Source organism: Neoarius graeffei, chromosome 11 (assembly GCF_027579695.1).
Source record: "Neoarius graeffei isolate fNeoGra1 chromosome 11, fNeoGra1.pri, whole genome shotgun sequence".
Taxonomy (NCBI): domain Eukaryota; kingdom Metazoa; phylum Chordata; class Actinopteri; order Siluriformes; family Ariidae; genus Neoarius; species Neoarius graeffei.
The window spans coordinates 10,907,199-10,919,807 of NC_083579.1; the positions used below are offsets into that span (position 1 = coordinate 10,907,199).

Below are 12,609 nucleotides of genomic sequence, written 5' to 3' on the forward strand. Positions count from 1 at the left end.
TACTACACTGTAGATAGAAAAATGTTCGCACGTTTATTGATTTCTTGACTGTCAGGAAAAGATTTTAGAGCTTCGAGTCATGAGTACCTGAGCTACTTTAACAGCTGCTAACATTACCAACACAAGTAATGCAAGCGTAATACAACAACAACTGAAAACAGTCAGCAGTTAAACTCCACACAACACAACCTTATTTCAAGTTTTCCTGTAAAAGTCTAAGAAATTGAAGGGTTCCCCCTTTCTGCTTATCGAACCTACATGTCCAGGAAACTATGAAGAATGAGAGCGCTCAGAGCACAATATCCCCCACTGGCAACTCAGCCATAACCCTGGTAAAATGTGACTGAATTGAACAAAATTGTAATACGTGCATTACTGACATATAACAAGGCCTTTTACCAAGCTTCGAGAAATTCGTCCAAAAATTGTGAGAGGAGCCGATGTCAGAAGGCGAGCACACCTTCATGAAATTGTGAAAGTACAAGGTTGTTAATCAAGGGCTGGAACTCTGGTAAAATGCAACAGAATTGAACAAAATAATATGCGTATTACCGACATATAACAATGCCTTTTGCCAAGTTTGGTGAAATTCCTCCAAGAATCGTGAGAGGAGTTGATTTCAGAAGGTGAGCACCCTTCCCGGGACAGACAGACATCGCCACAACATAATGCCCCTTCGGGCCTTTCAGCCAGCGGGGGATAAAAATGAATCCATCCAGATTCTCATCTCAGGAGTCGAACTCAAAAACAGTTAGCATTCCCCAAGTTGACCTGCACATTTGTTTTTATCCTATTATAAATCACGTCATAAGAAGGCGTGGGTACACTTAGGAATAAAGTGATCGACAGCCTTAGTGACGCGTTGGACCTTAGTGTTGGGAGAAGGGGGCGGGGCCTACCAAATGAGTAAGTGGACCTAAATTCGACTCGTCTCTTTGCCAACATGAAGGAATTTTGCCTTCATTCCTACAGAACAGAAAGTCACGAAGACATGACGTAACATGTTTTTCAGTCACTGATGACATCCATCACTAGCCTGGGAAATCCCATGCTGCTTTGCACAATCGTTCCGATCTGAAAAGACAGCATGGAAACTATTGCCGCTTTTCCACTACCAACGTGGCTGAGTTAGGCTGAGCCGTGCTGAGTCGTGCTGAGCGGGGCTGTTGGAGTTGCATTTCGACTACAACCGCGCTGAACCGTGCTGGCTGGAAGTGGGTGGACACATTGGGTGGAGTTAGCGAAAGTGGGTGGACGTCAGGTGATGTCGTTAGGTGGCGCAAACAGTGACATCAGTGACCTTTTAAGCGGTAGTCTCACGACCCGGATAGTAAACAATAAACATGGAGGACATGGTGTCGTTAGTGTTGCTGGTCTTGGTGCTGTGGCTTGTTGTCACCGACAACGCCAACAGATACTGGCAAGAACGTATAGATGAGGCGAGGCGCATAAGGCTTCATAATTCTCGTAATTTGTAATTATTCTTCTTCCGGGTTTACAGATCCCAGCGTGCTCGCGGGGCGTGTGTAGGCATGTGAGGACACTCCTCCTCACCAATCAGTGGACAGGGGAGTGTCTGCTCACGCCCCTAGCCTCACTCAGCCCCACTCCAAAACCATGCGAGTTTTGGGGGCTGAGCAGGGCTGAAGCGAGCCGAGTCGTGCTGTTCTTAGATAGTCGAAACGCGAGCCGTGTCGGGCTGAAGTGAGCTGAAGCGAGCTGAAAAAGGGTAGTGGAAAAGGGCCATAAGGTCTAAAGGCTCGCCTGAGTTAGGGAGCCAATCAGAGAGTGGGGAGGGGTAGAAAGACGGTGACGCGTACTACTCGACAAACGGAAGCTTGTAGTTTATTTGGGACTGTTTACGGATCACATTTAACATGGCGGCAGAGGGTCCAGCTTCTCTCATATTTGTCTTGCACAAACGGCAGTAATCGTTCGGGGCCATTGTTTTCCTATTTTTGTTTTGCCTTCTCTTTCTTTTTCCTTCTCTTCTTCGCCTCTTCGTCGCTCTAACTACGTCACCGGGTACAACTGCCATGATTGGCCATGGGCTACGTATACGCCAAATGATAGACATTCGTAACGTCCAATAAATGGCCGTTGACAATCGTAAACCACACCTCCCCTACGAGAAATTCAATAGGCAGATTCCAGACCATATTTCACTTGTGATATGGTCTGGTGTTAACCAGACTAATCCATCACTACCATTCCAAAAAAGGGCAACCACCATGGAGACTTCGAGGCTCATTTCTGAAACAATTTCCTGTTTGGACAGTAAATCACATGAACGCGCAACGTTCTCGTGAAACCTTGCTGAAAGTTTCTTCCGAGCGCTAGTTCTCGGCAGCCATTTTGTTGTGTTTCTCGTTTTCTCTCACCGCCGTGGATTTCCCTGAACTTGGTCATGTACTGATATTCCATGTCCCAACCTGTACCTGTGTCCTTGACCTTGCACCACTTGCTGCTTCCTGAACATGGATTGTGTTTATTCTAAACGTTCTGCACATGCTTCCTCAATATTTTCAGCTTTTTAGTTGATAAAATTTCAACCTGCACAGCATATGGCTCTAAAATTCCCCACAGAGCTGGACTGGAGTCAAGTATCTGCGGAGATGTTCTTGTAATCTGGATAATGTTTCCTTTTCAGGGTTTAAATGAAAAATGACAACGCATGGCACGCTTTCGAGGTGAAACAACCTTACATGAAAAGAGCCAATAAGTTTTTCCACTCCTGGATTACGACGATGGGAACATGTGCAGCTAATGGAAGAGAAATGAAGCGAAATCAGTGACAGCAGATGGGTTTAATGCTCTCGGTGTAGACGGAGCCACAGAGAAACCAAAGTATCATTGAAACCAAACTTAAAAAACTAACGATGCTCTGATTCCAGGTCAGCTGGCGTTTATTCTCGAGAGCTGACGTCTGTGAAATTTCCTGAAACTCAGCGGGACAAAGTGAATGTTTTGTCTAAAGGTAGAGCTATAAATGGATATGCCATGGGGAAGCCATGACCTCATGGTTAGAGAAACAGCTTTGGGACCAAAAGGTTGCTGGTTCAATTCCCTGGACCAGCAGGACTGGCTCAAGTGCCCTTGAGCAAGGCGCCTAACCCCCAACCTCTCCGGCAAGAGTGGAGACGTACCTTGTGTCTGATTAGCCAATGAAAAACTGATGATGCGATTATCAGTTCGGGCACCGAACCTGACCAAAAGCATTCTACTGATCTGGAATAAGAGGAATAATTCAAGTTACATTGACATGACGTTATTAGGTGATAACTGGAGCTTCGCATCAAGCTGCAGCTCACTACCATTGGTGGTTGTTGATTATTTCCCTGTAACAGCATGCCACCATTATGTTTTATTCCACAGCATCACTAATATTTCTTGATCATATCTAAGCAGCGAGAGAGAAACTTTTAAAAACGGGTTCGACGTGCAAAACCTGGAGAAGACCTGGTGGGGGTAAAGGAAATGTAGAAAGCTGTGATCTCACCTTTTGGAAAAAGTTCTCTCCTCCGATGACTCGCCCTTCACTGGCTGCTACGAGAGAGAGAGAGAGAGAGAGGAGTGTGAGTGTGTTAAGGTTCTCTGATTTGTCATTTCAGTCATATACAGTTGATACAGTACACAGTTAAAACGAACCAACGTTTCTCCAGGACCATGCCGTGACATTAAACGTCACAGGACTACAATCTACGACACAATATAAAAGTGCAAGAGTGCAACATTGCAGACAATAAACGACACAAACATCATAAGGTACAGAGTTGCGTGTGCATATATAAAAAGGGAAAAAATAAATAAATAAATTTAAACCTTGTGCATGAGAGAGACACTAAACATTGGAAGCAATAGTGCATTATCGTCTGCTGTGCAAAGACTGCAGCGTGAGGGGTGTTCAACAGTCTGTGCACATCAGTCCAGTCCCTCAGAGTTGAGGAGCCTGATAGCATGTGGAAAGAAACGGTTCCAGAGTCTGGCTGTGAAGGTCCGAATGCTTCGGTACCTTCTTCCAGATGGCAGGAGGGTAGAGAGATTGTGTGAGGGGTGTGTGGGGTCATTCACGATGCTAGTGGCTTTCCAGATGCAGCGTGTGGTGTAAAAGGTCCTTGATGGAGGGAAGAAAGACTCCGATGATCATCTCAGCTGTAGGGTCTGTAGGTGTTCTTCTGAAGTCAACAACCATCTCCTTTGTTTTGTCTATGTTCAGAGACCGGTTGTTGACTCTGCACCAGTCTGATAGCTGTTGCACCTCCTCTCTGGATGCCAACTCGTCATTCTTACTGATGAGACCCACCACAGTCGTGTCATCAGCAAACTTGATGTGGCTCAAGCTCCGAGTTGCTGCACAGTTGCGAGTCAGCAGAGTGAACAGCAGTGGACTGAGTACACAGCCCTGAGGGACCCCAGTGCTCAGTGTGGTGGTGGTGCTGGAAGTTCTGCTCCCAATCCGGACTGACCGTCAGGAAATCCAGGATCCAGTTGCAGAGAGAGGTGTTCAGGCCCAGCTTTCCAATTAGCTGCTGAATGCTGATTCTTGTCCAGGTGGTGGCCATGGCGTCATCTGTTGACTGGTTATGATGATATGCGAACTGCAGGTGGTCCAGTGAGGGAGGCAGCAGGGTCTTTACGTGCCTCATGATGAGCCTGTCGAAGCACTTCATAATGATGGGTGTGAGTGCAATGAGACGGTAGTCATCAAGGCAGGACACTGAAGACTTCTTCAGCACAGGGACGATGGTAGTGGTCTTGAAGCACTTAGGAATAATGGCATTGCTCAGGGAGATGTTGAAGAGGTCAGTGAAAGAGAGATTCATTGTGAATGCACGATGAATAACATGTAACTTTATGCTCAAGTTAAGGTGGCGCAATACATCGCTCGTCAATCGCGATCATGATATTGTTCATCGCATGGCATTATTACAACCAGAGCATCAAGGATGTCGGAGCTCATCTGGCCTGCCATCAAAACAACCATGACGACCAAAACATCAAACAAAACCGAAACGTGGCGATGTGAGAGAGGACCAAGTTGCACAACAAATTGCTTCCAACAGGAAAATCAACAAAAAGGACTAAATTTTGCTCCCTGAGGGAAGATCGACCAGAACTGAAAATCGGGTGAGCACTGCAAGAGGAGATACAATTCTAATGTCCAAGTCCTTCCCGTACCGTATGGAGCATTAGGCAGCGCCGATCTCCGTTTCTGTAGCCCTTGGCCTCTCGCCTATTACATGCTAGAGTTAGTGGGGGGCTGGTCCTCTGGTAACCATGAGAGTTTGACTCCCCACTCACATCTGTATTGCAGTGTGCCTTGCCAGACAGTAGGTACCATTTTTATGATGGTCTTTGGTATGACCCAACCGCGAGTAGAATTCGCGATCTCCCGATCGAGAGGCGGACACGCTAACCACTAGGCCAACTCTAATGAGAAGTCCTAAAATGTGTCAAGTTGACCTTATTACTAATTTGTTCGCAAAAATTTGACAACACAATGACCAAGTGTTGCACAGAAGGTCTAGTTCTTTCAAACAAAATCAGAACTGAAATCCACGGAGAACTGAGGGAGGAGATATGATTTAACTGAAAATAAAAGTTGTAAACAAATTGTTTACAACAGGAAAATCAACTCAAAAAAAAATATAAAAAAAACGAACAAGTTTTGTTCCTCAAGGGAAGATCTACCCAAAGCAATCAGAACTGGAATCGGATGAGAAATGAGAGAGGAGATACAATTCTAGTGAGAGGCCTGGAAAACTGCACCAGAGCTCCTTTCCTAATGAAGCGCCTTGAACAATAAGGTAAAACAAACGACGCCGTGCCCCCATCGTGTTGTCTCTCTGGACCTACAGACCCGATACCAAGTGGTGCGCAAAACTGCCACAGACCTGAAAAGGTACGGAAGTTGCCCCGCAGTGACAACTGACTTGCCGAGTGATGCCATCCGTTGGCCATCTGAGTGGTTCTTCCACATGCCATCAGATGGTGTGCCATTGACCCTGTTGGGTTCATCTACCACACTGCACCGAAAAGCGCCCTGCTGCCGGCGCCTTATTGGATGATGTACTATTTAACCCATAGCTGGAACCCAGGCAGGTGCTACGACTCCGGGTCAGAGCGGACCTGGGAGCAATGGTGATTAAGGGGTGACTCCACTTTCCCCCCGATACTCAAGTCCTCCCGGAACTGAGACTCACCACCGGTTGCAGTTTAAAGTCACCCCCGGGACTAATAATGACAGTATGATGCTTTATAGACAGAAACAGAGAATAGAAAAGACAAATAGAATGTATGTTCACAGAACCGAAGAGGAGAACATGATTTAAAAAAAAAAAAAATGAATAGGATAGAGATTAGGATATAACAGAGTACATTATGAGCAGACAGAAGGGAATATGATCGACTAAAAAGCATTTTGAAGACGCAGAGAGGAGGAGGACAGAATGCTACACATTCTTTTTAGTTTGTAACAAGAGCCACTGTGAGCAGTACATATCCCCCCCACTCTCGCTAATATCAGAATGCAAGCAATTGAAGGAATAGGACACTTATGAATGTTGACTTCGACAAATAATTAACCCTGAAACGAGTAAGTAAAGAGCAGTGTTCTCGCCAGGGATTTCAAATAGCATCCTGGGAAACGGTCATTTTGAAATAGCATTTTGCTTCTTGAAATAGCGTCAAAATCCACCCTATATGTTTCGTAAATATGTTCAGTCGGTCAAGAGGAAGTCGATGTGTGACAGACCTGAAAACGGTATACACGGTCCAGAACCCCAAGCTGAAATTTGGTACCAAATATCAAGCAGTTGTGATTTGTAGTTGCTGAGAAAAAAAAAGTCTCATCTCATTATCTCTAGCTGCTTTATCCTGTTCTACAGGGTTGCAGGCAAGCTGGAGCCTATCCCAGCTGACTACGGGCGAAAGGCGGGGTACACCCTGGACAAGTTGCCAGGTCATCACAGGGCTGACACATAGACACAGACAACCATTCACACTCACATTCACACCTACGGTCAATTTAGAGTCACCAGTTAACCTAACCTGCATGTCTTTGGACTGTGGGGGAAACCGGAGCACCCGGAGGAAACCCACGCGGACACGGGGAGAACATACAAACTCCACACAGAAAGGCCCTCGCCGGCCACGGGGCTCGAACCCGGACCTTCTTGCTGTGAGGCGACAGCGCTAACCACTACACCACTGTGCCGCCCCTGAGAAAAAAAAGTGTTACGAAAATTTTGTAAAATCCACGTTATATGTTTCGTAAATACATTAGTCGGTAAACAGGAAGTCGATGTGCGACAGATCTGAAAACGGTGTATATATGGTATAGAACCCCAAGCTGAAGTTTGGTACCAAGTGGCTATGATTTGTGGTTGCTGAGAAAAAGGGTGCTTCGTATGGAATCAATTTTGTGCCAAAATGTTCATACAATACTTTTGAAATATCAAACAAAAACGACAAATCAAAATACAAAAAAAGAACAAAAAGTCAATTTTTTTAGACTGGCAAACAAATTATTCATGTAATCATGCAAAATATCAGTCTATTACTCTTCAGAAACCTTTTATTTTTGTTCCACATCTTTCTCAGTTTTGTTTGACGTAAATTTATTTTGGTTGCGATTCCAGCTTTCTCGTTTGCGCTCCCTGACTTTTTGCTTGCAGTTTTGGCACAAACTTGACGTGTGGGTGGGCTGTCCAGGAATGCATTCCCATTGGCTAACTTGTGTTTGACTGACGGCTACGCTCAGCCATTCCCTACTCGGATTCTGGCGGACTGTTTGACGAGTGACCGATCCATTGACGGTAAACAAGGATCGAGTGGACTTCAGTGGCGACTATGATATTGAATTAATTCAACAAAGTGTAAATTCAATATCATAGTCGCCACTGAAGGCCACTCGGTCCTTGTTTACCGTCAATGGATCGGTCACTCGTCAAACAGTCCGCCAGAATCCGAGTAGGGAATGGCTGAGCGTAGCTGTCAGTCAAACACAAGTTACCCAATGGGAATGCATTCCTGGACAGCCCACCCACATGTGAAGTTTGTGCCAAAACTGCAAGCAAAAAGTCAGGGAGCGCAAACGAGAAAGCTGGAATCGCAACCAAAATAAATTACATCAAACAAAACTGAGAAAGACGCGGAACAAAAATAAAAGGTTTCTGAAGAGTAATAGACTGATATTTTGCACGATTACACCAATAATTTGTTTGCCAGTCTAAAAAAATTGACTTTTTTTTTTGATTTGTTGTTTTTGTTTGATATTTCAAAAGTATTGTATGAACATTTTGGCACAAAATTGATTCCATAGTTTCGGACGGACAGACAGAGGTAAACCAGTATACCAGTCATGACAGTAGAGCAGAATAGATTAAAAGAAAGAAGGGAATAATGCCAGAATAGAAAGCATTATGAAGATACCACAAACATACAGTACATCCACAAGCAATAACCTTCGCCTTTTCTTCATCCTCAGAAGGCGTATTAAAAATCTCCACTCTCTCCAAAACATGTTTGTGCGCACATATTAAAACATGCAAACCGGGACTCGTTCATCTGGGAATCCTGATCAGCCGCCAAAGTTGGGAAAGAGACGAGCAAGACTTGATTACACGGATATTCATAAACGCATCTGGCCGCATTTCAGCAGACAGGAAGCGCTCGAGTCCAGGGGTTGTTGTTCTCCAAAAACAAAACCCAAGCCGCTGACCTTTCCTTCAACTGTTCCTTCAGAGTGGTCATTAAAGGCGATTTCACATAGGCAGCGTTCTGTGCTCGGTAGAGCTTGATGTGTTCGACACCGCAGGCTTGAGAGTGTGGTCCCAGTTCGCCTCGAAGTGAACCCTGGTGCAATACAATGCATTATGGGTCACATTCTTGGACAAAATGGGTGCAGAGCGTACAGAGCTGGAATGCTGCAGAAACAGGACTGAGGGAGGAGATAAAGTGGTCTTACTGTGATTCTCAAAACATTTCTACAATACCGGATATGTAAATCAATACATTTATAAACAGCCAGTGCATGATACACTTTTCCCTTTCAAGTTCTATTTTAATAGGAACTTGTTCTTGAGTCGAAGATCCCGGTTCTTGGCTGCAGGAGTGGAACCCAATGTGGTCTTCTGCTGTTGCATGCCGGTATGCTTTTCTGCTCATCACGGTTGTAAGAGTTACTATATCCTTCATAGCCAAAAAAAAACCCCTCGAACCAATCTGGCCATTTTCCTCTGACATTTCTGATCAACAAGGTGTTTGTCTCCATGTTTTTCGCACCATTCTGTGTAAACTCTAGAAACTGCCGTGTGTGAAAATAAACCCCAGGAGATCAGCAGGTTCTAAAATACTCAAACCAACACCCATGATGCCACAGTGAAAAAGTCACACGTTCAGATCACCATTTTTTCCCCATTCTGATGTTTGAATAAAGTGAAATTTAATTAGCTGAAGCTCTTGATTTGTATCTGCATGATTTTATGCATCAAGGGATCGGCTGATTAGAGAACTGCATCAAACAGCCGGTGGATGGATGGGTGTTCCTAATAAAGTGGCCAGCGAGTGTATACGTAAAATCATCTCATTATCTCTAGCCGCTTTATCCTGTTCTACAGGGTCGCAGGCAAGCTGGAGCCTATCCCAGCTGACTACGGGCGAAAGGCGGGGTACACCCTGGACAAGTCGCCAGGTCATCACAGGGCTGACACATAGACACAGACAACCATTCACACTCACATTCACACCTACGGTCAATTTAGAGTCACCAGTTAACCTAACCTGCATGTCTTTGGACTGTGGGGGAAACCGGAGCACCCGGAGGAAACCCACGCGGACACGGGGAGAACATGCAAACTCCGCACAGAAAGGCCCTCGCCGGCCACGGGGCTCGAACCCAGACCTTCTTGCTGTGAGGCGACAGCGCTAACCACTACACCACCGTGCCACCCTACGTAAAATCATATCCAACTTTAAAAAAAAAAAAAATTTCCAATTCTTGCGTTCTTTTGTTACAGAATCTGATACCCGATAGATTTTCTCCAAAATCCAGTTTTTACTGTATTGGACTGGTGCCATCTCAATCTTGTAATGAATTTATTTTTACTTATGTTCAAAAATAGATAGTTATTTATATGAAAAAAATGAACAAATCCCATCAGTTGCTTATTACATTTATTTATTTTTTTTTTATTTAATTAACCCTCTGGAGTCTGAGGGTATTTTCCGGCACTAATGATTTTGGCATGCTCCGATTTTGTCGTCAATTTCAACAAATCCACACAGTATTTTCAAAGTCATATGACTTTTTTTGTATTCAGCACAAGTTCAGCTACAATATCATCTATGTCGTATGTATGTCATGATTGTACTTATACAAAAAAAAAAAAAAAAAGATGTAAAATGCTGTTTTATGCCGCTTTTCCACTACAAACGCGGCTGAGTTGGGCTGAGCCGTGCCGTGCTGAGTTGGGCTGAGTCGAGCTGAGCGGGGCTGTTGGAGTTGCATTTCGACTACAACTGCGCTGAACCGTGCTGGCTGGAAGTGGGTGGACACATTGGTTGGAGTTAGCGAAAGTGGGTGGACGTCACGTGATGTCGTTAAGCGGCGCAAACAGTGACATCAGTGATTTTAAGCGGTAGTCTCACGACCCGGATAGTAAACAATAAACATGGAGGACATGGAGTCGTTAGTGTTGCTGGTCTTGGTGCTGTGGCTTGTTGTCACCGACAACGCCAACAGATACTGGCAAGAGCGTATAGATGAGGCGAGGCGCATAAGGCTTCAGAAATTCTCGTAATTCGCAATTCTCCTTCTTCCGGGTTTGCGGTGTTTACAGATCCCAGCGTGCTCGCGGGGCGTGTGTGGGCATGTGAGGACACTCCTCCTCACCAATCAGTGCACAGGGGAGTGTCTGCTCACGCCCCTAGCCCCACTCAGCTCGGTTTGGCTCGCTTCAGCCCCACTCCAAAACTGTGCGAGTTTTGGGTGCTAAGCAGGGCTGAAGCGAGCCGAGTCGTGCTGTTCTTAGATAGTCGAAACGCGAGCCGTGTCGGGCTGAAGTGAGCTGAAGCGAGCTGAAAAAGGGTAGTGGAAAAGGGCCATTAGAATTGTGTTGGAATGTGTGGAGGAAGAAAAAAAATAAAAATAAAAAACTCACCCATTGTGTCAAACCGTTTGGGTCACTTCAGCTGATGCTGTTCAGTCTTAAGCCTAGGTCACAACCGGACGTACGATTTTTTGCCCGTGCGATTTTTGGCGTTTCTCAAATCGCTGTGTTTTTTTTTTTTTGTGGAGAAAGACGCACGTTGGCCGTAAGTTTGTCTTGCAACCTGAAAAAAAAACGTAAGTGCCCGTAGAGTTTGACATGACAAAGAACCTCTGCAGCCGGTCTGTGGCTTGAAAATCAGCACATCACACGCGCGCCCTCTGTGCGTTTCACACGCACCCTCCGTGCGTTTCTTGCGTTTTTTGCACGTAGACCGGCCGTAGGAGCACGTACGGCCGGTTGTGACCGAGGCTTTAGGAATGGATCAAGGACAAAAACTTAAATCTGCTCCACTGATTTGGACAATTAACTGGTAATCAAAAAAAAAAATCTTTGTCCCCTATTGTTTTGGGATAAAAGGGTTGCCAGTGGGATGGGTATTCAATGAGAAGAGTAAAAAATTCCATTCCATTCACTGAGAAGAGTGAAAACCCCTCCAACTGCCAACTCTTAATCCCATCAGGTCAAGTCCCAATGGGAAGGTCATGTTTTTTTTCACACATTCCAACACAGTTCTAAAGCTGATTTTTACAACAGCTTCATTTATCTGGTAGTTGACTATTTTGGTATTTGACTCTATTCAGTGTCTTGAAATTAACTCTTGTACTGTTTAACTCTGGAATTTTGCTCCCACTCCAAATTTTACTATCTAAACTCGAAATCGAGCAAAATTAAACTATTTTTGAGGAAAATATTTTTAACTCTGGAAAACTGCTCCATCATTTTCCTGTGTATGCACTACAGCGCACACATCAACCGATCTGCTCATAATAAATAGAAGAAACAAGAAACATTTTACACTTACTCAAGCTGATTTCTGGCTGGATAGAGTTGAATTTAAAAAAAAAAAAAAACCCCAACTGCTCCTCAGGCTGCTCTGGGTATGTTGTACGTCGCTCTGGATAAGCGCATCTGCTAAGTGGCTGTAATGTAATGTTATGAACAGGTATTGCTAACAATCGCTATCCTGGCTAGAACTGTAATTGCCAACAATGGTGTCCATCTTGGTTTTCCGACTTGTACTGGAACATGGTCAATTTGGGTGTGATGACATTCCCAGCTCCAACTTCCAAGATGAATGGAACGCAGCATTAAAAGTACAGATGGCACTGATCCGATAGCCAGGATCTGTGCCAGGCCAATACCAGGAAACAAAATGGTGGATTGGATATCAGAGGGAAAAAAAAATAAAATAAAATCTGATCCAGTCCAGTCACAAATGAAAAACACTGGCATGTGATTGGACAAGCAGCACTCCAAGAGTGCTGCTATATAATACAATATAATATATAATATAAATGACACTTCAATGTTTTGCTGTTTGTATCACTCTGTGTAT

General features: G+C 44.7%; 1 protein-coding gene across 3 annotated transcripts in view; it reads right to left on the minus strand.

Moving 5' to 3' along the window:
- bicc1a (BicC family RNA binding protein 1a) overlaps positions 1–12,609 on the minus strand; it is a 182,022-nt gene that overhangs the window by 124,871 nt on the left and 44,542 nt on the right. For 2 of the 3 annotated variants that reach the window (XM_060933406.1, XM_060933408.1), the window contains exon 2: positions 3,500–3,546. In XM_060933406.1, coding sequence (XP_060789389.1) covers positions 3,500–3,546 — 47 coding nt within the window. The remainder of the gene's footprint in view (positions 1–3,499; positions 3,547–12,609) is intronic. The other variant, XM_060933407.1, reaches the window with a different exon arrangement.